Source organism: Sceloporus occidentalis, unplaced genomic scaffold (assembly GCF_023333645.1).
Source record: "Sceloporus occidentalis isolate IW3139 unplaced genomic scaffold, rSceOcc1.0.p SCAF_2, whole genome shotgun sequence".
In the NCBI taxonomy this organism is placed as follows: domain Eukaryota; kingdom Metazoa; phylum Chordata; class Lepidosauria; order Squamata; family Phrynosomatidae; genus Sceloporus; species Sceloporus occidentalis.
Genome location: NW_028316982.1, coordinates 94,470,573 through 94,495,339, shown reverse-complemented (window position 1 = coordinate 94,495,339; position 24,767 = coordinate 94,470,573). Strand labels below are relative to the sequence as shown.

At 41.3% G+C, this 24,767-nt stretch overlaps 1 protein-coding gene across 1 annotated transcript; it reads left to right on the top strand.

Annotated features, from left to right (window-relative positions):
* The first annotated feature begins 1,124 nt into the window (after nucleotides 1-1,124).
* LOC149318730 (multiple inositol polyphosphate phosphatase 1-like) lies at nucleotides 1,125-23,883 on the top strand. Its single transcript, XM_089510356.1, has 5 exons — nucleotides 1,125-1,711; nucleotides 8,016-8,213; nucleotides 10,194-10,291; nucleotides 12,343-12,476; nucleotides 23,131-23,883. The coding sequence occupies exons 1-5, from the start codon at nucleotides 1,141-1,143 to the stop codon at nucleotides 23,504-23,506; spliced, it is 1,377 nt and encodes a 458-aa protein (XP_089366482.1). The 5' UTR covers nucleotides 1,125-1,140; the 3' UTR covers nucleotides 23,507-23,883.
* The last annotated feature ends 884 nt before the right edge of the window (nucleotides 23,884-24,767 follow it).

The window sequence follows — 24,767 nt, the reverse complement described above, 5'->3', positions numbered from 1 at the left end:
TTCTCTGAGTCTGCTTCCTCAGATGCAATTAGTCTCAGAGGTGCAATGAGATCTCTATAAGGATTTATATTAATGTGTGTTTTTTTAAAAAAAAATAATGTTTTTTGCTTTTAGTTGGTTGTGTCCTCCATTTCTTTGAATGTCCTACATTTTGGGCTAAATTTTGTCCTACAATTTGTCCTAGATTTTGTCCTGTTTTGGTGGTAGTGAATTATAGCAACCCTAAATTCGGAGTTCCCAGTAATGTGGATGAATTTCCTACTGGGCTGAACAACGCTGCAGCTAAATAAACTCTGTTTCTTTTTCAATCATGACTCCTCTAGGGTTGCCATAATTGTCCACTTTTACCAGGGACAAAATGTGGAACAAATTCAAGACCAAACTGTAGGACAACTGCAGGACAAAACTCAGCCCAAAATGTAGGACATTGAAGAAAAATGGTGGACCTTAAATGTCCTACATTTTGAGCTGAGTTTTGTCCTGCAGTTGCCCTACAGTTTGGTCTTGAATTTGTCCTACATTTTGTCCCTGGTAAAAGTGGACAATTATGGCAGCCCTACTCCTGGCCTCTCTAAGGAAAAGAAATCCACAACACCAGAAGCCTCAGCCATGTCGGCCAATGGTTTGTGTTTCTAGGAGCCTTAGAAGGCCAGAAGTTTGGCAATCACTGATGTAGATGCACTCATATAGTGCGTCCCAAACTTTGGTCTCCTCAGCTGGTTTGGACTTCAACTCCCAGAAGCGTTTGGGAATCACTGGTGTGTAGTAGGATGCACCCAGATAGTGCTTCCCAAACTTAGGTTCCCCTCATCCGGTTTGGACTTCAACTCCCAGAAGCGCTAGCCAGGTTAGCCAACCGACAGGAATTCTGGGAGCTGTAGTGAAAAAGGCGGCCACCAAAGTTGGAAGGGGGAAAGAAGGTGGAGCGGCCGCCATTTTGATTGAGGGCGGCATGAAAGCGGGCGGCCATGTTTGATGAGGGCAAAAAAGTGTTGGGAGTCGTCGCCCAATCAGAACGAGAGGCGTGGCTTCTCTCGGCCAATCAGAAAAAGAGGCGGGGGAAACGGAGGAGGCGTGGCTGCCATTTTGTGCGAGCGAGGCTCAGTCTCTCAGGGAGCATCGACACTGCAACATCTCCTCATGCGGCCGCTCTGTGCTTTCTCCGTCCCCCTCCTTCTCCTCCTGATGGCGGGGGTGCCTGCCTCGGCGGAGACGGCGGCGCAGCTGAGCCCTTACTTCGGCACCAAGTCCCGCTACGAGGAGCTGAACCGCTACCTCCTGGACGACCCTTACTCCCTGGGCCCCGCGCTGACGGGCTTCCCGCTGCCGGCCTCCTCCTGCGTCCCGCTGCAGCTGACGGCCGTCCTCCGCCACGGCACCCGCTTCCCCACCCGGAAGCAGGTGGAGAAGCTGGCCCGCCTCCACGGCCGCGTGGTCCAGAGGAGCAAGGCCCGCCCGCCCTGCCCCGACGCCCAGCGCCTGGCCCGCTGGCCCCTCTGGCCCCGGCCCGAAGTCGACGGCAAGCTGGCGGCCCGAGGGCGCCGGGACATGGAGGCCCTGGCCCGCCGCCTGGCCTCGCGCCTCCCCAGCCTCCTGGGCCCCTCGCGCCGCTTCGCCTTCCTCAGCAGCTCCAAGCCCCGCTGCCTCGACAGCGCCGCCGCCTTCCGGGAGGGGCTCCGCGTGGCGCTCTTCGGCTCCGCAGACAAGGACGGTGAGCCCCGATTCCCTCTTACATACACATAGGCAAGGCATGTGGGGGAGTGCAGCGCCCATCGTCCACCATCATTTGCTCTGCTGGCCTAGTTGTGGCGCCTTCAGTAGCTGAGAGTGCAGCACCCATCATCCCCCATCGTTGGCTCTGCTGGCTTAGCTGGGGTTCCTTCAGTACCTGGGGAGGACAGCTCCTATCATTCCTGGAGGTGTTGGCTAAAGTATGTTGTAGTCCTTCGGGACGTGACAAGAGTACAGCTCCCATTATCCCTCCTTAGCTGCGATTCCCCATTAATTGGTTTAGAGCAGCTCCCATCATCCCTCTTTATTGACTATGGTGGCTTGGCTGTGGTTCCTTCAGTAGCTGACAATGCAGCACCCATCATCCCCAATCGTTGGCTCTCTTGGTTTAGCTATGTTTCCTTCAGTAGCTGGAAGAGTGCAGCAGCCATCATCCCCCATGATTGACTGAGCTGGCTTAGCTGTAGTACTCCAAAAACTGGTGGAGGGCAGCTCCCATCATCCCTCACCCCTGGCTGTGGTGGCTAAAGCATGTCAATTGTAGTCTTTCAGTAGGTGGCAAGAGTCCAGCTCCCAATAACCCTCCTTAGCAGTGATCCTTCAGTAATTGGTGGAGGTAGCTCCCATCATCCCTAGTCATTGGCCATGCTGGCTAAAGCATGCCAGTTGTAGTCCTTCAGTAGCTGGCAGAGGGGAGCTCCCATCCTTAGCTGTGATCTTCCATTAGGTGGTTTAGGACAGCCTCAAGCATCCCTCCTCATTGGCTCTGTTGTCTTAGCAGTGGTTCCTTCAGTACCAGGGGAGGACACCTCCCATCACCCATCATTGGTTATGCTGGCTAAAGCATGTTGGTTAAGGTTCTTCAGTAGCTGGCAGAGTGAAGTGCCCATTATTCCTCTTTAGCTGTGATCCTCCAATAACTGGGGGATGACGGCTCCCATCATCCCTTGTCATTGGCCATGCTGGCTTAGCTGTGGTTCCTTCAGTAGCTGAGTGAGGACAGCTCCCATCATCCCCATCATTGGCTGCGCTGGCTAAAGCACGCTCTGGTCTTCCATTAGCTGGTGGAGTTCAGCTCCCATCATCCATCATTATTGGCTCTGTTGGCTTAGCTGTAGTTGTCCAGCAGCTGGGGAAGGACAACTCCCATCCCTGGTTGTAAAGTCTGGCTGTCTGTGGTCCTTTTAATTTTGTCTTCTGCTTTCAGGTCTTTTCCTGATGCTTATAAACCCATGTCTTCAGATGCAGTACACAATAATATTAAGGCCTCAAGTGGAGACCAGGTTCTGATTCCTTGCTTGGCCATGAAAGCTGCTAGGTGACCTTGGGCAAGCAACATGCTCTCAGCCTCAAGGGAAGGCCATGGCAAACCTCGCTCCTAGGCACATACACAAAGACAACATCAGTTAAAAAAAGGGCAGGGAATATTCAGAGGTGATTTTGCCAGTTCCTTCCTCTGAAATATAGCCTCCAGCACTTACCATTCATTGGCAGTCTTCAGTTTAGCCATGGCAAAATGGTTTGAGTGTTGGACTACGACTCTGAAGACCAGGGTTCGATTCCCAGCTCAGCCATGAAACCCACCTTGGGCAAGTCATACACTCTCAGCCTTAGGGGAATGCAATGGCAAACCTCCTCTGAACAGGTGTTTCCAAGAAAACCCCATGATATGTTTGCCTTAGTGTCACCATAAATGAGAAACAACTTGAAGGCACACAACAAAAATAAAGCTTATTTATATGATTGTGAAAGTGGCCCTTCCTCATTTTTCTACTGAAGGAGACTAACTTGGATACTTGTGCCATTCATTGCCCCATCTAAGGAAAGGGATGTAGGTGGTCAGGACTGTCAAACTGAAATACTGGAGAAGAATGTTAATATGCTCTTCTGCTATGGATCTTCTTAGTTGCACAACTAACTTTTAAGTTATGTGTTGTTATCATAAATCCTTCTTTTTAGTTCTGACAGTGGCCAAAAGTATTGTTAATCACAGTTCCCAAAATACAACACAACTTTAAGTTTCTCTGAGTTGATCAGGCAGAGCCAAAGAAACATGGTGACTCACTGTCTTGGTTCCCACACCTTTCAATCCATTCTTGATTTCATTCTGAGAAAGAAAGATAGGAATTAACAGCATCTGTCAGTCAAGATAGGGAAGCGGAAGCTCCATGTTGGGACATGAAGGCATACCTTTGAATATCAGATGCTGGGAAAAGGGGAAGTTCTTTTACTAGAAGTACCTTCTCTGACTGACAGTGGATACAGAAGTCTGGTTTAGATACAAACCAGATAAGATTTTCCTGCCATTCTAGTTTTGTATGAATTAATCAGATGATTCCAAAGAACTGTGGGTTTTCTAAAAATTCAATCACAGAGTGAATCATCTATTCCTCCCTTCCTCAACTAAGTGTAGTATAACTCTCACCAACATAAGCCAGCACACCTTAAAGGCACCACTTTGAGGAAGGCTGCATGACACCACTTCTTTTTCTTCACCTTTGTCTCCAAACCACCCATGAAGCCCAAGGTTTAAGCCCTTGTTCTGAAACAGAAGCAAACCCAAATTATACACAACTTCATTTGTGCATGTGAATGTATATGGCTTCAAGTCACCTGTCAACTTGTGGTGATCCCATGAATTTCCTAGGATTTTTGTAGGCAAGGAATACTCAGAGGTTGCTTTGCCAATTCCTTCCTCTGAAATAGAGCCTACAGAGACAAGGGCATTCATTGACAGTCTTCCCTCCAAGTATTAACCAGGTCTGACCCCCCCCTTAACTTCCAAAATATTCATTCTGTGTTACCTGCCCTCTTTCCAAAGTTGGGTCCTAAAATGGATTTTTAAAAAGGTTTTCTTACTTGTTTTTATATGGTTTTGCTTAAAAATAATTTACATTGAGGCTCCTGCATAATTTACAACAACACATGATGGGTATCCTTGTGTAGGAATGAGATTCAGATAGACATTCAGATATACATCAGACAAACATTCAGATATACATTGGAAGCTAAACTTCGCAGGCTGAAAAACCAGTATGATTGATACTGGTTAAATTTACATGTGATTTTCATATTAATTACAACATGGGAAACAGGAATGCTGTAGCACATAAAACATTTCTAATAACTACTGTGTTCTGTGTGCATGCAGATTTTGGAAGTGGCATATACTTAATTTGTACCTAGTTGTTGCATTTATGGGTCCGGCACTAACAATGTGGGAATACTATGTTTAGAAAAGATCTGACATCTTCAGTATCAGAGAAGAGCGAGGCAATGCTCTAAGAGTTAGGTGCTGGGTAACTAAAAAAAATTCCAATGTATGTCTAAATTTCTAAACAACTAGTTGTCTTTAAATATGAAATCTTATAGGCAGGTTACCATGTTTCAGTGGGACACACAGTTTTCTTTCCACAATTTAAAGGAAATGTTCTCTTTACTTTCAACACATACTGAAAAGTACAGACGGGGGCAGGGGAAGTGCAGCCTGTGGGCAGTGTGTGCCCCTTGGACTGTTTTTGACCCCCAATTTGTTACTGCTGTTAGCTACCTTCAGGTTGATTTCAACTCATAGCAGTCCTATGGATGAGACATCTCCAAGACTCCCTGTCCTCTCCTTCTTTGCTCAGGTCCTGCAGGTACAGGCCTGTGGTCTCTTTGATTGTGTCTAACCATCTGGTGTGTGGTCTCCCTCTCTTTCTACTGCTTTCCACTTTTCCTAGCATGATTGTTTTTAATAATGATTCATTTTCCCTCATGATGTGGCCAAAGTATGACAGCTTCAATTTAGTCATCTTAGCTTCCAATGAGAGTTCAAGTTTCTCTTCTAGATCTGTTCTAGAACCCATTTGCTTGACTTCTTGGTCACCCACTGTATTTTCAGCACTCTTCTCCATCCCTCAAACACCATATCTCAAACAAATTGCTTTTTTTCCTTTTGGCTTTTTTTTTTTTACTGTCCAGTTCTCACATCTGCTATTGAGAGGATGTGGGAGGCCATTTTGGCATGTTTTTCCAGCCCTACCTGGGTATTTTAGGTCCAGAGAGGGCCTGTCATAGGCCTAGAATGGTCCAGAGTGGGCTAGGAATATGGTGAAATTGCCCAGGTTCTCCCTTGGGGTATTGTGGGCAAAAATACATAAATACAAATTTAGGAGGTGTGATGGAGGAATTGGGTCCTCTGAGGACCACAGCAAGTGAAAGTGTTTTTCTTTGGGGGGGGGGAGTAAATAAACTGTTTTAAATATATTTAATATCCCCCTTGTTGCCAGCTCTCTTTTACGTATCCTTTTGAAAACAAACAATGAAACTGAAGTTTTAACTACAGTACAGTCATCCTTGAGAGCCAGCATGTTGTAATGGTTCGAGCATTGGTCTGCGAGTCTGGAGACCAGGGTTCAAATCCTGGCTTGGCTATATAAACCCAAGTCACACTGTGGAGTCAAAGGCTTTCATGACCGGCAGCCACAGTTTTTTGTGGGTTTTTTGGGCTATGTGGCCATGTTCTAGAAGAGTTTCTTCCTGACGTTTCGCCAGCATCTGTGGCTGGCATCTCTGAAGCAGTCTCTGAAAATGCCAGCCACAGATGCTGGCGAAGCATCAGGAAGAAACTCTTCTAGAACATGGCCACATAGCCCAAAAACTCCACAAAAAACCAAGTCACACTTTCTCAGCCTCAGGGAATGGCAGTGGTAAACCCCCTCCGAAGAAACTGGCCAAAACCCCATGTAAGGTCAGAAACGACTTGAAGGCACGCAACAACAGTCATCCTTACATTAACAGTTATCAGCATTCAATGGGGGTGTGTGTGTGCATATTTTTTATGGTGACCCCCCTCCCCAATTTCATAGTGTTTTCTTAGGCAGGAAATATTCAGCGGTGATTTTGCCAGCTCCTTCCTGTGAAATATAGCCTGCTACACCTGGCATTAACTGGCAGCCTCCAATTCATCTACTAACCAGAGATTAGATGCATCTGGTACCTTTAAGGTATTTAGGACATCCAGACTCTACTTTGAAATAATAAAGAACAAGCCTCTTTGTCTTAGCCTCAGGTAAAGTTGGAAGCTGGTCAGCCTTTGATCTTTTGTCTTGGGCACAGGATGAAAAACACCATTCAGAGTTCCTATTACATCCTGAGCCCATTGTGCATAAGATAAGGTGGTAGGAGGTGACTAAACTTAGAAACACTGCCCACGAAAGAGATTTGATCAAGCCTCCTGTTGACCAGGAGGTCAAGCTCAGCTGTCAGCTAACAATAACTGAATAACAAATATTCACTCATCACATTCATAAACATGAAGACAGACTGTTCCAATAGGTTGGTATAAAAGTCTGTCCTCGCAGGCATCACTCCCTGCATCTAATGAACTAGACAGTCTACCAATACCTATGCTACAACCTCTTTTCTCTCAGTCTCAGAGAGAATATTCCTTTCTATCTTTTTGTGCAGATACAGACTAACACAGCTGTGTCTTTGTATACTCTTAACTACAACAGAGGGCGCATTTGCATTGCAGAAATAATGCAGTTTGACAGTGCATTGACAATCGGCAATGACAGAGGTGGGATATAAAGTTTTATTATTATTACTACTATTATTATTATTATTGCTCAATCCTATGGAATTCTGGAATTTGTAGTTTTGTGAGATATTTAGCCTCTGCCAGAGAGCTTTGGTGGCACAATAAACTACAAATCCCAGGATTCCATAGCATTGAGCCATGGCAGTTAATAGGGTATCAAACTGCATTATTTCTGCAGTGCAGATGCAGTCTAAATCTCCAACACTTAGTTTTCCTTTGTTAGATCACCAAGGCTCATTTTGATAATGTAGGTGAAAAATTAGTGCTGGGATTGTTGTTTTTTTCCTCTTGGATCTGATAACTTAACAACATCTTACCTACTTACATGGAAGAAAGTAACATTTCCAATATATTTCAAGATGTATATTTGAATTATTTACTTTTTTGGTTAAAATACCACAGACCATAGTGCATTTTATGAAGCATTAAATAATGTTTCAAACAATAATATATTTGCCTCAAGAAGCGGTTGATAATTTTGTGATTAGAGAAATGTGAGATGTAAATAAAATAAATAAATAGTACAAATATCTTAGTATAATTGACATTTTTTTAAATTTTCTATCTTTTTGAAAAATTACAGGTAAGACTAAACCAGGATTTTACTTCAGCATTGCTTATAACTCAACATTTAAACTGTACAGTTGTATAGATAGTTTATACAATTGAGTTCAACTAGTTTCATACCTTTCTTTTTCAGCCATATTGTCAGAAACATTTGAAATTAATGACAAACTGATGAGATTTTTTGATCACTGTGAAAAATTTGTAAAAGACGTAGAAGACAATAAAACAGCTATGCGTGAGATGGATGCTTTCAAGCAAGGTCCTGAGATGAACGGAGTAGTGGAGAAAATTGCAAAATCCTTGTGTCTACCAGTGACTGACCTAGATGCAGGTAATAATCTATCTTGAGTCTTTCTAAGCTTGCCTGTGATTGTTATCTGTTTTCATTATTATTAAAGGCCAAATATGTATTGAATGTTGAACATGTTTTTCAATGTGCACAGCTATTAAAGGAGAATAGACAGCATGTAATACTTGCCTATTTTGTACCAAACTATAGCAGTTGCATGTGTTATGACTTGCACAGTGTGCACACTTTTGCCACTCAGAGTGAAAACTGAAAACTATGAGCCACACTCTATAGAAGATGATTGGAAAAACCTGTGGAGTGCGGAGTGGAAATAGCCTGCCAGCTTTTTCGTGCAGTTCTCAGGTAATAGTAAAAGCAGACATCAATGCTTCTTTACTATATCAGTGCATCAGTACTTCTTTACAATAGAACATCACTACAAACAAAACATCCATTACCATCAAACGCAGTAGCTAGAAGCTAACAATATATATTTATCCTGATCGTGTGCCATTATACTGATATTGTTTTCAGCGCCCTTTGTAGAACCTCTAGGAAGACAACAGATTTTGTGATTATGATGGTGATGGTGATAATGATGCACTACAGAATTACAGCCCTTATGAAATTAATGCCTGTTTGTATAGTTACAATCTAGTACAACCAGGTCATCATGTCCAGTAAGGCCTCTGATTATTTTCATCCCTGCGTAGGAAATTGCTTTTGAAGCTTGGTGCAATTAAACAAATGTTTTGGGGTAAAACATGGAAGAAAGAATATTGTAGGTTTTAAAGTAGAGAAGCAGTAGATTTATCTTCTGGATTTGCACTCTCGTCTGTCAGCCATCTATGAAACAATCAGCATACAAGATGATATTGGGGAGAAATGTTTTCTAGAAAATAAATTGATCCTATCTCTTTATTAAAGCAACACTGTTTCCTCAAAGCCACACTGTCTTCTTGTCGAAGCCAAAATTGGGGTTCATAGGCTGCTTATGCATTGCAGGCTGTACTTTGGCCACCTCTGGTCTATATACAGTAAGAAATATTAATTTCATATGCTGTAGCATGGAACCTTCCCTGTATTTGTAATATGGAAACCTCAATAGTAGAAGTATGAGAAAAAAAATACAACTTATTAAAATACATATTTCTTTAAGAAAGGGAAGTGAAATAATTCAGTTAGTTTTCCTGTTAAATGTTACTTCACTACAGTGAAGCAAACAGAGTACAGCTAGAGTTTTGTTGGTTAGTCCCAACTTGAGTAGACGCATTCAATCAGTTGGATAGTGAGTCAGTGCATAGGTAAATTTAATTGACTGAATGAATCAAACAATAGGATTTAGACACATATTATGGTTTTTATAATATAAATAAGATGCTTATAAAATTTTAGCCTATGGTCTTAAAACAAGACTTACATTTATTTATACAGCTGGCAATTTTAATCAATTGGACAAGTTGTTGAATAGACCTGTGAGCATATCCAGAAGGACACAGGTATAAATCCCTAGGCATTGTCACATTCTTGCTCATACTAATCAAATAAACTCATTACAAATGTTTAATATCAATGTGTACACCATGTCAAGAATATAAATAGTTATATTAAACTCTAGATTCTGTGACTCATCTCTTTTTGTTCAGTTCACGCTAAATATATGTCGTCTCCTGTAAACAGTGGATTTAGAAGATTGTAGATGAAGTAGTAGGCTGTGTGATGTGCTGCATATCCTCTTACACAGTGGTGATAAGGAGCTGAAAGTGGTGAGAGCTGGGAGGAGAATTACATGTTGGGGATTTATTTTTGGGTTTTTCTGTGTTTCACATTTTGTCCCTCCATAGATGTGATCTTGCTCCTGAATTATTTGTCTTTGTGCTGCACCTGCAAAACCATTATGTAACAAATATGTTTTGTACACAGTTGAGAATTTTTACATTCTTCTGAGTATTTTGTTGCTGGATTGTAGTATCTCTGTGAGTGTCAACATAGTGCTTGTCAACTTGTTTATCTTTACTACAGATTTGGTTCAGGTGGCATTTTTCACTTGTTCCTTTGGGCTAACAATAAAAAGGATCAACTCTCCCTGGTGTTCACTCTTCAGTAAAGATGACGCTGTTGTAAGTACTGCATCTAAGTAATTTAGCTTTGAACACATACATCTGTAGAATTGAATGTTGCAGCGTATTGTGAAAAGATACTGCTTGCTAGGACTTCCAAGCTATACTTACTTGAGCATATTGGCATCTTTAAATTTTGTACTGGCTTGTGGATATTTAGAACATAGCGCCAGTATATTCACACACTCTCAGACTTAGAGGAAGGCAGTGACAAGCCCTCTTTGAACAGATCTTGCCAAGAAAACCCTGTCATAGGTTTGCCTTAGAATTGCCACAAATTGAAAAATGACTTGAAGACATACAAAAATAATATTTAGTGTGTTCTGTTATTAAAAACGGTGGCGCGTTACAGACGGGCCCAAGAGGCGCCATTGTCGCGCCGTGATTACGCGCGAGGGGCAGCGCTTCCTGACACGCCTTGCCCCTTGCACATCATGAGTGCGTCAAAATGGCGGCGCCCTATACAGATGGGTGCCGCCATTTTGACGTCGTGGATGCACAGCGTCCTGACGTCGCACCCCGGAAGAGACGCTGCAAGTGCGTGCGTTGGCACTTGTGGTGTCTCTTCCGGGTTGCCGGAAGGAGCGTGATTTTCGCGTTCCTTTTTTTCAGCGCAGAGGAGTCGCGCGGTTTGGCTGCTGCGACTCCTCCACGCTGCAACCGGGCGGTCTGTAACGGGCCTATGTGAGCTAGTTAAAAGGAAATTCTTATACTCTTTCTCTTTAGCTAATAATTTATTGTTAGGAACAACATCACCATAGAAAGCTCCTGAATAACACACAGGGGCTACATATTAGATGTACTGTCACTTTTATTTTCCCCCCATTATTTAATTTTTTCCGGACTTGTCAGATGTTAGTATAGATACCATGCAGACCAGATCCATGGTCCCAGGGAGTAATCTCTTCAACCATCAGTTTGAAGAGTTGTGATATTTGAAGTAAGTGCAAATTACCTGGCTCAGTCAGACAAATATCTGTTGAAATCAGCAATCTGCCATCAGCAGGAGTGAGATGCCTCTGAGAAAACCCTGGGGCAGCTTCATCCAGTCTGGCACCCTTTACATATGTTGGACTACAGTACCTATAATACCTGGCCAACATGACTTTTATGATTGCCTTGGATGGTAGGGGACCTTTTATCATTCTAGAAGATGTGGATTTGACTCAGAGGAACATACCATAAGAGGGAGTTAGTATGAGAGAAAGCAGTTTTGTGGCCAAGGAATGGATTAGCTTGCGTAGTCAATTGTAGTACCTCCACTATTCACTGCAAGATTTATATTAGATTAAAGAGAAGAAAGCAATAGGTTGCTAGACTGAAAAGAGGCACCAGGTTGCCTACCTCAGATACAGTAACTACTTGAATAATAGCAAAATATTTTTCCCATCCCAGAGAGATGTCATTTTACACTACTGTATTTTTGTTAGGGTAGAGGCTTTCTCTGATCAGGAGAGAATCTCTTCTACTGTGCCCCGTTTTCCAGTCTCTTATGTTGACCATCATCATGCAGGCATGGAGAAGGCATACATCCTAGTTAGTTTCCAGACATGATTCACAATTTTGATGCCAAAGTCCTAAATGGGTAAGAACCATCTTTCCTAAAGAAACACCTACTTCCATATGTTCCTGTCTGTTTACTTCATTTGGGAGGGCCTTCTTTGGGTGCCACTGTCTAGGCGGCCTTCTCATTAGTGCCCACCTTTATGTAGAATACCCTCTTGAAAGAAATTGGCCTAACATCGTCATTGATATCATTTAGAAAGCAGGCTTGGACCTTTAACTGCTGACAAACATTCAGTCTTTGCTGTTTTTCTGTCATTGTTTTTATTGTTTTAGTAATTTTAGTTTTATTTCTGGCTTTTAACATTCCAATATTTTCACTTTTCACACTATTTCATATTTTTTCTACTCTTTGGCCAATATAAATAAATAAAACAGATGAGAAGAGAATGAAAGAATCCATTGTTTGAGGGGGATGAGGTGGGATGGCATTCTTGAATCTGAAGTAATTGTTTTAATGTAACATGAGATTTAATGTCTAATTATAGATACTTGAATATCTGAATGATCTAAAGCAGTATTGGAAGAGGGGATATGGATATGATATCAACAGCCGCTCCAGCTGCAATCTTTTCCAGGATATCTTCAAACGTATGGACCAAGCTGTTATGGAGAGTAAAAGGTAAAAGGGTCTAGAGAGGCAGATTTCAGGACAAGGAGAAAGACACATTCTATTCTGTCATTTCATGCCTGACAGTATTAAGACATATCTTTCCTCCTTGATATATTTGGACCACAATTTGTAAAGCTTTCTGGTGTTCTCAAAAGCAAAATATACATATGTGTATAGTAAATAGTGAAAGGAGAAATGGCAAAACATCTCAGAATTAGTAAAAGATGTACAATTTTATTGGGAGTAATGATCCCTGAATTTAATATTTATTAGCCACTGTGTAAATTGACAGTGTATGGATCAAAGTAACTGTTCTAGATAGATGTTGTGTGCTTTCAAATCATTTCTGACGTATGGCAATCCTAAAGTGAATCTGTTGTAGTTTTCTTTGGAAGATTTATTCTTTCAGAGGGTGGTTTACCTTTGCCTTCCTCTGAGGCTGAAACAGTGTAACTTGCCCAATGTCACCCGGTGGGCTTTCATGACTGAGTGTGGCTGTGGTCTCCATAGTTGCAGCCTGGTGATCAAACCACTACACCACACTGGCTCTCTTCTTGATTGTACCTGAGTGGAAACTGAATTTGTGCTTCATAATGCTATAGCAATTGACCAGCATCCTAGTTTTCCTGGTAGTGAACATCAAGGGCCTTATAAATTCAACTCAAGCATTATTTGTCAAAGTTTCAAAAAGTTCTTCTGCAACTGTTTCCTGCAGGAACTTTGTTGAAGCACATTGCTGTCTCCCTATGAATAAAAACTGATGTTTTTTTTTTTTTTTTTGGGGGGGGGGGTCTAATAGTTGTCCTAATATTATATAATTATCTTACCAGGCATCAGTAGCCCATTTCCACAGAGGTTTATGTCTAAAGGTAAGAAGGAGTTTTTAGAGCCAGTGTGGAGTAATGGTTTGAGCATAAGACTATGAGTTCAAAACTCTGTTTGGCCATGGAAACCCTCTGGGTGATCTTGGGCAAGTCATACTTTCAGTCTCAGGAAAGCAAATGCAAACTCCTTCTGAATATAACTTGCCAAGAAAAACCTATGATAGGTCATCATAAGTCAGAAATGACTTAAAGGCACACAGCAACAGCAGTCTAGCCTGTAACCACTGACCACTTACTGTGCAGCTCCTGAAGATGGATGAGCCATGTCCATTTTCTTCCCAGCCCAGCAGCTTAGCTGGGCTAGCAAGGGAGATACTGTTCTTTGACATCCTGTTATCATTTGGTAGCCTGACATCTCTAAGAGACAGTGGTTGGTACATCTTGGTAGGAAGTTTAAAGTTCTTCATGACTGCATGCTGTGGTAATGGTGTATCTGTGGAATGTTGTCTGTTTTTCAATTAGTAGTCCCAGTTTATCTAGTTTCTTTCATTTTGAGGTATCAGTATTCAACCCTTAATGTGTGTTTAGAAAAGACAAAACAATAGCAGTAGATAAACTTCAAAAATTAAATTGTACTGGGTAATTTTTTTTTCTAGCCTGTCTTTAGAAGATAATTGCCAAATGCTTGATTTCTTGATAAGATATTACATATATGCATCATGTAATATATTTACTGGTTTGCTGTGTAGATGAAATTGTGGTTTCACGTCTTGTCCGTGTACTTCTTTTGTGCTTGTGGCACACAGTACTCATCTGGATTATGATAGACAGTGGCTTCATAATGGGCGGGGAGGCAGGGAACTCCAGAAGCAATAGTTCACTTTTCAAATATGTCACAAGAACACCCTGCACTGTTTAGCAGAAATAATATTTTGCCCAAACAAGGTGTGGATTTCTAGCCTCTTCCTGTGTTTTTATTTCAACATATTTCTGGAAATTTATGTGGCTCCTGGTATCCTCTGGGGGCCACATAAACTTCCAGAAATAAAATTTAAAAGACAGGAAGTGGCTGGACATATATCTCATTTAGCAAAAACATTATTTTTCTTCAATTGCCCACCTCTGGTTTATAGATTCTGAAAGTAACCAGGAGCCAACGTATGCATTATTTGAGAAATTTTTCACCAGGATAAGCTAAAGGCTTTTCTTATTAAATCCTTATTTGCACACTGCTATGGCTGATTTGAAGATTGGGGAAGCAGCCCTTGTTGTAACTCCACCACCCTCCAACAGATACATATCTTTCCAAGGTTCAACTATTAACTCAGGGAAGGAAAGAGCAGACAGGTAGCTAGCTGTATGACACATTTGTTTTCCAGAGAAAGCTCATAACAGCATTTTGGAGTAGTGGGTTAGGTTGGAGAAATGTTATAGGGAGAAAGGATTATTTTTCCCTCCCCTTCATTGCACCACTTCCCAGATTTGCAATGCAAACATTTTGTTTAAAAACACAGTAAAAACCCTTCCTGAAATTCAGATTTTGAAATACTTTCAACATACCTCATTTGGTGTTAATAAGGAACTTTATGAAACAGTGTTGTTCTATCTCCTACCAGTTGATGGCAGTAAAAACACAACCTGTTAAGCATTTTTGAATAAATTGAATTTTAAAAGCTTACAGAACATGAAAGTTAGCATGGTGTAGTAGTTTGAGCATTGGACTTTGGAGGTCAGCATTTGAATCTAGGTTCAGCCATGGAAACCTCCTGGCTGACTTTACACAAGTCACACTCTCTCAACCTGAAAGGAAGCCAAAGACAAACCTTACTGAACAAATCTTGCCAAGAAAACCTGCAATAGGTTCATCATAAGTCAGACATGACTTGAAGGTACAGACCAACAACAATAACAAACACAAAGTGCTTTATCCTTGTTGTATTTAAGACTTAGATATAGTGTACATCTTTAGGCATGCCTCAGTCACACAAACACATATTTGTGTATATAACATTCTGTATGTATGGCTGACCTAGGCTGTAATACTAAGTATGCATATTTCCCCAAAGACATCCTGTCGACTTCTTGTTTAATATTGGTATAAATGGGCAGTTAGTATTGTTGAGGTCATGGTTCTTCTTGGAACCTTTAAACTTCAGCTCATCAAGAAGAATCTTGCTTGTTATTGATATAGCCTTGCTTGAACTAGAGCAAAACCCTTTCCCAGATTTTTGACCAAGCCACAGTTTCTTCTCAAGGGTATTTTTTAATTACCTCATTATCTTGTTTTCTTTTAATCTTTAAAATATTGATATGTGGATATTTTGTTTTGCCCCCTCAATCAATTTTAGCATGTGCAACCTGTAACGTAGGGGTAAAAGAAATACTTAGTAATGTTTATTTTATACAGCTGTTAAAAATCTGAAACCCTGATCTCCTTTATATTTGATCACCTTACAATTTAAAGCTTTTGTAAAGTTTTACACAAAGAGTCTTTTTTTTAAAAAAAAAATTACTTATTTAATGTATATTTCAGAGAACCAGCGCAGTGTTGTAGTTTGAGCGATGGACTACAACTCTGGAGACCGGAGCTCAATTCCCTGCTCAGCCATGGAAACCCACTGTATGACTTTGAGTGAGTCCCAAACTCTTAGTCCCAGAAAACCCCATGATAGGTTTGCCTTATGGTCACCATAAGTCAGAAACGACTTCAGGGAACACCACCACAACTAATATATATCTCACGTTCTCCCAATAGGTGTCTGACAGCGCAAATTAAAACACCATACAGCTAAAAAAAATTATAATACATTTTTTGAAAAATTAAAATGAACTATCTTATTAAAAACAGCATTTTTAAAAAACAATTTAAAACCATTTTAAACTTAGCAATGCATATAAAAGTATTTCACCCCCTTTAAAAAGATCTGTTAATAGCTTAACAGCAACAAATTGATAGCCAAAAACCTCTCAAAATAAATAATTATTTGCCTGTAAACTAAAAAAAGGCCACCTATAGGAGAAATCCCACAGCCTTGTAGCACATACAGAGAAGGCTTTGTCATGTGTCCTTACCAAATGTGCCTGTGACAGTAATGAAGTAAGTGAAAGCCCTCCCCTAGGGATCTTAAAACCTCAGCAGGCCTATAGCAGCAGATATGATCTTTCAGATAGCCAGGACCCAGGCTGGACTGGGCTGTCAGGTCAGGTCATAAACAGTCCTTTGAATTGTGCCCAGAAGCAGCCTGGTAGCCCTGTAGAGCTGTTGCAGCAAGGGAGTTAATGTGATCTCTATAAACAGTCCCAGTCAACAATCTTTCTGCTACAATTTGGACCTGCCGAAGTTTCTAAACTATTCCTGAGGTGGCGTCAAATACAGTCACCCCTCCTTTTTTGTGGGGATCCATTCTCAACTCCCTTGCAAAAATGGAGTTTTGCTTATATTCAAGCCCCATTTGCTTGAACACATGCCCCATTCTTGCCCCCTCTGTTCATCCTTCATGCATAAGCAAGGGACACGAGTCTGAAGATCGTGAGAACAGCGGGAGGACTGTACAGTGTTTTACAATAATCCAAATGGGCTATGATCAAGGCATGAATTACCATAGACAAAATTATCTCCTGGAATGAGTGCTGCTGACACACTAATTTCAGCTGTGCAGAAGCCCTCCTCACCACCACTGAAACCTGGATATCCAGGCTTAGGGCTGAGTCCTGGTGTGTACACCCAAACTCTGAACTTGAAATTTCAAAGGTAGCGTGACCCCCATCTAACACATGCTGTTGCCTGAGTTGCCTTTTCTGACCAGGAGTACTTCTCTGTATTGTCTGGATTGTTCACCTTCATCCAGTCCATTACTGACAGCAGGTACTAGTTTAGTACTAAAATTACTTCACTGGTATTGAACAGAGGCAAGATAAAGTTATGTGTTATCAGGATATCAGTGACACCAAAGCCATAAACTCCAGACACCCTCTCCTTGACAGTGAACTTTGAGGTGACCCCACAGTCCAATGGTCAAGGTGTTGAACAAGGGGAGAATACTTATGCAATCAACGGCACCAGTTTGGTTTTATTTTCTTATCTTCTGCGCCATAATAAAAACAATTTGTACCAGCACAGTGTTGAATATCTTGTGTACATCAAGTGGTAATAATGCCAATTAATTCAGTTTCAGTTCCAGGTTGTAATAGAACAAAATATGGAAAGTCAAGGGCAGGGGGTGAATACTTCTGCCAGTCACTTTATGTAAATGTAGGCTCTATTTGCCACATTTCACATGAGCTACCACTGGGACATGAGTGCATTGAACTGAAAGATCCGTGGTGTCTAAATACAAGATTTTAAATCAGGTTATTATGAAAGTACAATTGGATAATTCATTGCTGTGGTATGAGATTTCATATAAACTAGGGGGTACATTGATGAAAAAATACTTTGAGAGCCTGAAAAGGAACACCATTTTATACCGAAAGACTTTATTATTATTAGCCAATATAAAGGGAGTGTACTTGGGAATGTATTAATCGTGTGTATTTAGAGATTAACTTTGTTTAGAATGGTTATATGGAATGTTTGATTCTGTTTTTGACTATATAGCAGAGCAAATAAAGTATTTAAGGGTTATATCACATTTTAATATTTTGAAAACAATAGTTTGCATACCTGCAATGGTATTTCAGATGTCAAGCTGAGGTTGAAAAACAAGTTCCCTTATTTGTTCTCTGATGAATTAAAACTTAGCTGGGAGGATTGCCTCAGCCTCTGTTCCTCAATATGCCCAATGAACATTTCAGAGTTCGTTTAACTGAACTGTTGTACTCATATGGTGGGTGCCATTTAAGGTGACAAAGTCAATTGCAGAGTTAACTGCCAGCATTGTTCCTTATAGCCAGCTATAGATAATGTAAGGCAATTTATCTAAGTCTCTTAAACTTGTTCCATGAGCAGTGCTATTCTCATAAGTTATCAGAATGTACTTGCAAACCCAATGACTTCCTTTACTAAGTTATCAGCTGACAACTGATGTTGGAATATTATGCTTTTGCTTTTTCGTTTAAGATTAGCATGCTGATAAGAGACGATTTGTTTTCACTGGAACAGCAGGTGGTACATAAGGCAACATAAGGGGCACTATGGCAATTCAGTGTTCAGCTTTCCGTGCCCAGTTCTGCTGCCTCTGCCACTGTTGACTTATGATTTAAAGGAAGCAGATAGGATAAATATGACAAACTCACTTTTACCTTAGGAGTGTTTTACATGTTAATACCAAATGCATATTCACGCTATGTGTGCATCCCGATTGTCGTGAGAATCGATTTTCCAACATCCATAATTTGTGTTGATGAACACATGTGAAAATGATGACATGTGTAACAGTGTAAAGTAAAATCCCCTGCTGGATGTCTTGTACACATTTTCTAGCTTTGAGGAATTGTCATAGGAAGTCCTGGGTGTGTATGTGAGGTAATTCTCCTTTTTTAATGTTGGACATGCAGGAAGCAGTGTCATCTTCTGCATTGCCAATAGAAGGCAAGTAGATGAGATATAGGCAGCTCCTGGTTTCTTCTCCAGACCATTTGATTTGTATGCTACAAAGGAGTTTTCATTTTCTGGATATCCAGTAGAATGGTTGACTGGTCTGATATAGTAAGAGTCTGTTCTGATTCTGCATGGGAATCAAAGGAGATCAGGACTTTCTTCCATTTCCGGCACCAAAGCCTCTTGGGGCTCCCTGGTTCCCCAACCCAATGGGCCTCATTTCCTCCACAGTCAACACAGAAAGAAAGTGATGTGGCAAAGAAATGCCAGGCTGTGCTGTCCCTTATTTGCAAGCCCACCCATTCCTTGCTTGTAGGGAACCCCATGTCTTCTCTTGCATAGAACTCCTGATCACCATTTGTGATCAAGTGAACGGTTAAAACCAAAGTGGAAATACAACCTGAATCTCTGTAATTTACGTTCATCATTGCTTGGTTTCTGAGATGCTTTTTGCTTAATGTTCACATACACACATTCATGTGCATTGTTACATAAGTGACATAGTTTTTAGATAGGATGGAAGCTTTATAATCAGGTATTCTTGAGTTCAAGCTTGGGAGCAACACCTTCTTTGCAAGCCAATCAAACTCTGCATTTGTTTGTAGGTGGTGCTTTTATGTTGGCATCATATGGGACAAAAAGTTGCCCAAACATCACCTTTTGCCTGAATAAATGGGAAGCCAGTAAACTTTGCTCTGACACTGTCCTACTTACTCATTTACTAAAGACAGATAGGTAGTAGCAATACAGTTGAAATAGATGCCATCAAAATGTATTAAAAGCACTTTGGTGATAGAGAAACAAGAGTACTCAAACAGTTCAAACTCCTTCAGTAGCAACCTTATTTAAATAGGAAAGGTCTTCTGGAGGAAGGGCAATGTCCTTTTAACAAGTGACCGCTGAAAGTGACCACTGAGAAGCTCCTTTCTGAACTCCCCACCAATTGTACCGCCAAGGGCTTGGAACCAGAAGTTCCCATTGAAATTTGGGCTTTAGTTTTAAAACGTTGCCAGAAATATGCTTTTGAAGTAAGCTGGATACCTTGCTGATCATCCATTTACATTAGCTATTGGTCCAAGTTTCATTTCTTTTATATGAACAGTATATTTAGGTAGGAGCTACCTGGTTTGTTTCTGTGCAGTATAATTTTCTTTTTCCCAAAATAATATGGGAAATCCCTTCCACATTCATAATACATCCTAGGGAAATGAGTGTTCCAAGTGTTTCCCCCTGATTCATGTGGCTACTTTTGAAGAACAAGATTGCATAAAATTCTGTGTATCTTATGTAAAATGCACTTGTTAAAAACAGGCACTGGGGAGTAAGAATACTTTAAACTTAGATTCTAAATGATCAGACAGGCGGGATACAGACGGGCAAAAAGGGGTGTATTCATGACGTCATGAAGGTAGAGCTTTCAGACGGCCCTTACCTGAATGCCGCCATGAACACGCCCCCCGCACGCCCCAAGCGGGAAGAAGCGGCATTAAAAAGGTGCTGCTTTTCTCCGCTTCTTTTCCGTTTGATGCGCAGCTGCGCAGCTCCATCTGTAAGCTGCTGCACCGGAACGTCAGAATTGCTATGCCGCTAATTTAAGTTGCCCATTTAAAAGCTCCGTGTCTGCTGCGTCGCATAATGAGTCGGGGTCCTGGAACATGCGCAGTTTGCAGTCAGGCTTTAATTGCAGCGTCAGCTGCCATGCAGGTGTGGAAGCTGCAGCACAGCTGCAGCGCATTTTAAGACTCCTAACCCTAACCCTAACCCTAGAGCAACATGTACGCATGCGCTGCTTGGAAAGTTTGGACTTTAAAGTGAACACCTACACACATTCCTGTGCCATTTTCACCTAACAATAAAAAACGCTAAAACTGTAAATATTTACATATATACAAGGGAGGTGATGGGGGATGGCAGGGGGACGGCGGTGGCAGCGGAGACAGCTGTAGCTGTGCATTGCAGATTCAGCAGGAGCGCGGGGACCAAAGGAGAGGAGGCATCTATGATGCTGTTGACACTGGCAAAGTGCAAGCGGACAAGGATGCCAACACCAGCTGATCACCAGCTGGCAGGAGACCACCATTGTTCTTGGGCAGAGTGGGGGGAAAAGTTTTAAAGGGGCTTGGGCACTTTAAATGTGCCCATAGGCTTTCTGCCGCCGCTGCTTAGCGCTGCAGCTGCGCACCGCCAGCCGGCAAAGGAAAAAAAAAAGCCCCGTTTTTGGCCGCCCGTGAGGAAGCTGCCTCTCTCTTTGCAGCGTCCTCCGAGGCGGCAGTTTGGAAACTCCGGGTCTGAAACGGCCCCAGGTGAGGCGTCTTCACTGCCCCCCATGTGGAAGCCCCATCTCCTGAGCCACGCCCCCGGGGTGGGCGGTCTGGAGGCTCCGTATTCAGCAGAATACACCTCCAAGACGTCTTCCCCTGCCCGTCTGTATCCCGCCAGAGTTTCATTTTATTGACTTTTGCATGTAACAGATAGTCGTATTTACACAGAATGGTAAACCAGGATTCCAGGAACACAACTGTACCCTTCCATGGCTTTTCATTGGGGGAGGAGCTAAACAAAGGAAAAATGATTTATTCTTGTAATCCAAACTACAGTTCCAGTGTTCATAAGCTAAGATATGTTCTTGATTTACAGTCATGGCTTATTTGAGACCAAGAAGAAAGAATCCCACAATTCAGGCCACATGCCAAACCATTTCTAGTTTAGCTCAAGGGTGGACATGCTACAGAGCCCAGAGGGCCAGGGTCACCCCACCTCACACCTTTGAGGGCCTCGGGACATTGTTGGGGATGTCATTTGGGTGGAGTGTGTCGCTTCCAATTACCATTTGGGCTGTTTGGGGAATATTTCAGGGCAGGGAGCCTCCTGAAACTGGATTTTAGAGCTCTCCTTCCCCCCCCCCCCTTTTCTTAAAAAAAATCATTTTAATGGCTTCGTTCAGCTGAAAATGCTGTTTTTCCAGCTGCAAAAAATGGGGGTGTGCCAGAGCCTAGGAGGTGTTACCAGGCACCATGCTGGAGCACCCCAAGGTGTCCATTAGATTCATAACTCATCCCTAGTTTATCTTCTCTTTCTATTGTGGATAGTGAAGAGGGAGAAAACAGGCTACACCTACCAGTTCATACACAAGAAACCAGGAACCCTGCTTACTATTCTGTGTAGATGCAAATGTTATTATCTTTTAGCTTTGGCTTCTACTTGGACTTCGTATGTATGTATGTAACTAATGGAAATACTGAATAGCTTTTAATCATTTTACATTTGAATGTAAGGAAAACTTGAACCTGTAGTAATGGGCCTTGCTCAGCTATCTGTTCTATCTAATATTAATGAATTTTCAGTGTAGATTACAGTCTTCTAAGGAACATATACTGTTTTGGTGGTGATTTATTCAACTTTATAACTCATTGTATATTGGTAGTGTTTTGTTCAAAGTGCGAGTAGCTTTTTAGTATTTTGTGGACAATGAAAGTAGGCTTTTGTGGGGGGGGGGGTTGTTGTTCTATTCATTTAGTGAGAGAGAGAAAGTCCCAAAAGCCAATAATTTACAGAATATGTTTCAGATTCATCACAGTCTTAGTGATGGATTATCAATTGGATTTATGACAATACTGTGAAGTAGTCATTCTGGCTTACTTTACCATAAGTGCTGACCATGTGACATCCAGTCTAAAAGTAAACAAAGCAAGGAAAATGTGGAGAATGCTTCCAAAGGTTGGCTATAGATGGATGTGAAAGCTTTAAAAAAGATCACAGATCATTTAGAAGGTAGGACTTTTGAGGAAGGATGTAGAAGAAGAAGAAAAGGAGGTACAATATATGTGGTTAGATGAGAGAACAAGAACATATAAGGGAGAAGATCTTCAGTCAGCTGAGTACTGTTGAGTAGTAAGAGAAGTGGTCACATAAGCAGAGATATAATGAAAATAATACCCAAAAGATAAGCTGCGCTACATTCAGGTAAGAATAAGGAGTTTCTGCTAGATGTAGAAAGAAATGGGATGGACATCGGAAGGGAACAGAGATGGGAATAATTTGGGCAGTATATTTTTGAACGTGAGTGAGAGATGTGTTGCTATCAAACAAAGGGGAAGAATTCAAGAGGAGGTCATGGCTACATGCCTAGACGACAACAACAAAACTTTGAATAATTGTATAAATGCTAATCATGAGATCATGAAAAGCGAAACAAATGTTCTATAACAGCAGATGTGACTGCATTATAATAGTTATATAGCACAGGTCATTATATTTCTCTGTCTGTATTAATTTGATTTCTTGCTTCTTATCTTTCTAGTTCGAGGCCTATTTCCTCTCCTGTGACCTTCCAGTTTGGACATGCAGAGACTCTTCTGCCGCTCCTTGCTCTGATGGGCTACTTCAAAGATAAGGAGCCCCTTAAGGCTCAGAACTACAATGTTCAAGCTGGCCGGGAGTTCCGCAGCGGTCGTATTGTCCCTTATGCGGCAAACCTGTTGTTTCTGCTTTATCACTGTGAGAAAGCCAGCTCGCCTGAGGAGGAGTACAAGGTTCAGATACTGCTCAATGAGAAGCTGCTGCCATTTCCACACTCAGGGCAGAAAGTTTCTTTGTATAGCAGTCTGAAGACTCAATACAGAGACATCCTTCAAAACTGCCACTTTGACGAAGTCTGTGCTACGCCAAAAAAATAGTGCTACAACTGGTTAATTATGAAGGGGCACAGTAAATAAAGTAACATGAAAATTGTTGTCTGTGCAAGTATTTAAGAAAATTGACCTGGTGGACAGGGATCTTTCTACATATGCTGAAGATGTACGGTACTATTGACTTTACTATCAACAACTTCTTAAACTGATATTTTGAATTCAAAAATTCCACCAAAAGGAAGAAATTGTTAAAAAGCATATAGAACATCTCAACATGTACAAACCATCTTCTAGATCACTTCTGCTTCTGGAAAAGAACTTAAAAATAATTTAGTATTACCAAGGCATCCAAATGTGAATAATCTCAAAATTACTGTGGATCAAAATGCTTTATTTGCTGGAATAATCATTGGAAAAAACAACAGTGTGTTCAACCATTACTTGCATTCAATTCCAAACGGCTTTCATTATCCCTCTGCTATGGAGTTGCTGTGTGAAACAAGGAACAGGGCTCCTGTACCTTTCATGGTTGTGTATATTTTTTTATTTTAGGTTCAGTAGATTTTGCTCAGTAAGAACATATGTAAATCTGTGTGCAGAGATTTGAATGTACAGAAGACTGCATTTTTTGTCAGAAAAATGATAATGCATTTAAAGAGTCATTTGTTCATACTAGCATCAAAATTAGTTGACATCATTTTAGTCAATCTTGTGTGTATCATTTGGTTTGTGTTTCTAAATAGACCCATTCCTTAAAACTGGATTGGTTTGGAGCTATATTGGATAGCGTTTGGCTGATTATATTTTAAATAAGGAAATCATTTGGAAATGAAGAACAGATATCATGGCATCATGATTATATAGTATGGAGGTTAGAATGCTTATAAGCCTTATTACAAATTATATCTTGTAGAGTATATTAAACTGCTGCTTTCCAAATAAGCTAAATGCCAAGTGTGCCATTTGAAGGGGGTGATTTTACAAGGGATCTTTTTTCCTGATAATTAGAGGGGATTTCTTAGTGGGCAATGTGAAGTGAACAAATCCCCTCCACAGAAGCTGTTTTTGGCCCATTTGAAAACAACAACAAAGCACCCCAAAACTAGAATTCCCTGGAAGTGCCTTTATGTCTGAGGAAAAAGAGCTGGCCAAATTGCTCAGGGAAAACATGATGAAAAAGCCACTAGAGCATACTAGAGCCTTCAGGTGGTTATTATTGGTATGGGGATTTATTAAACTGCTGTTACTGACATGAAAAGAACCAAAACATTCTACAACTGCTTACCGTATATACTCGAGTATAAGT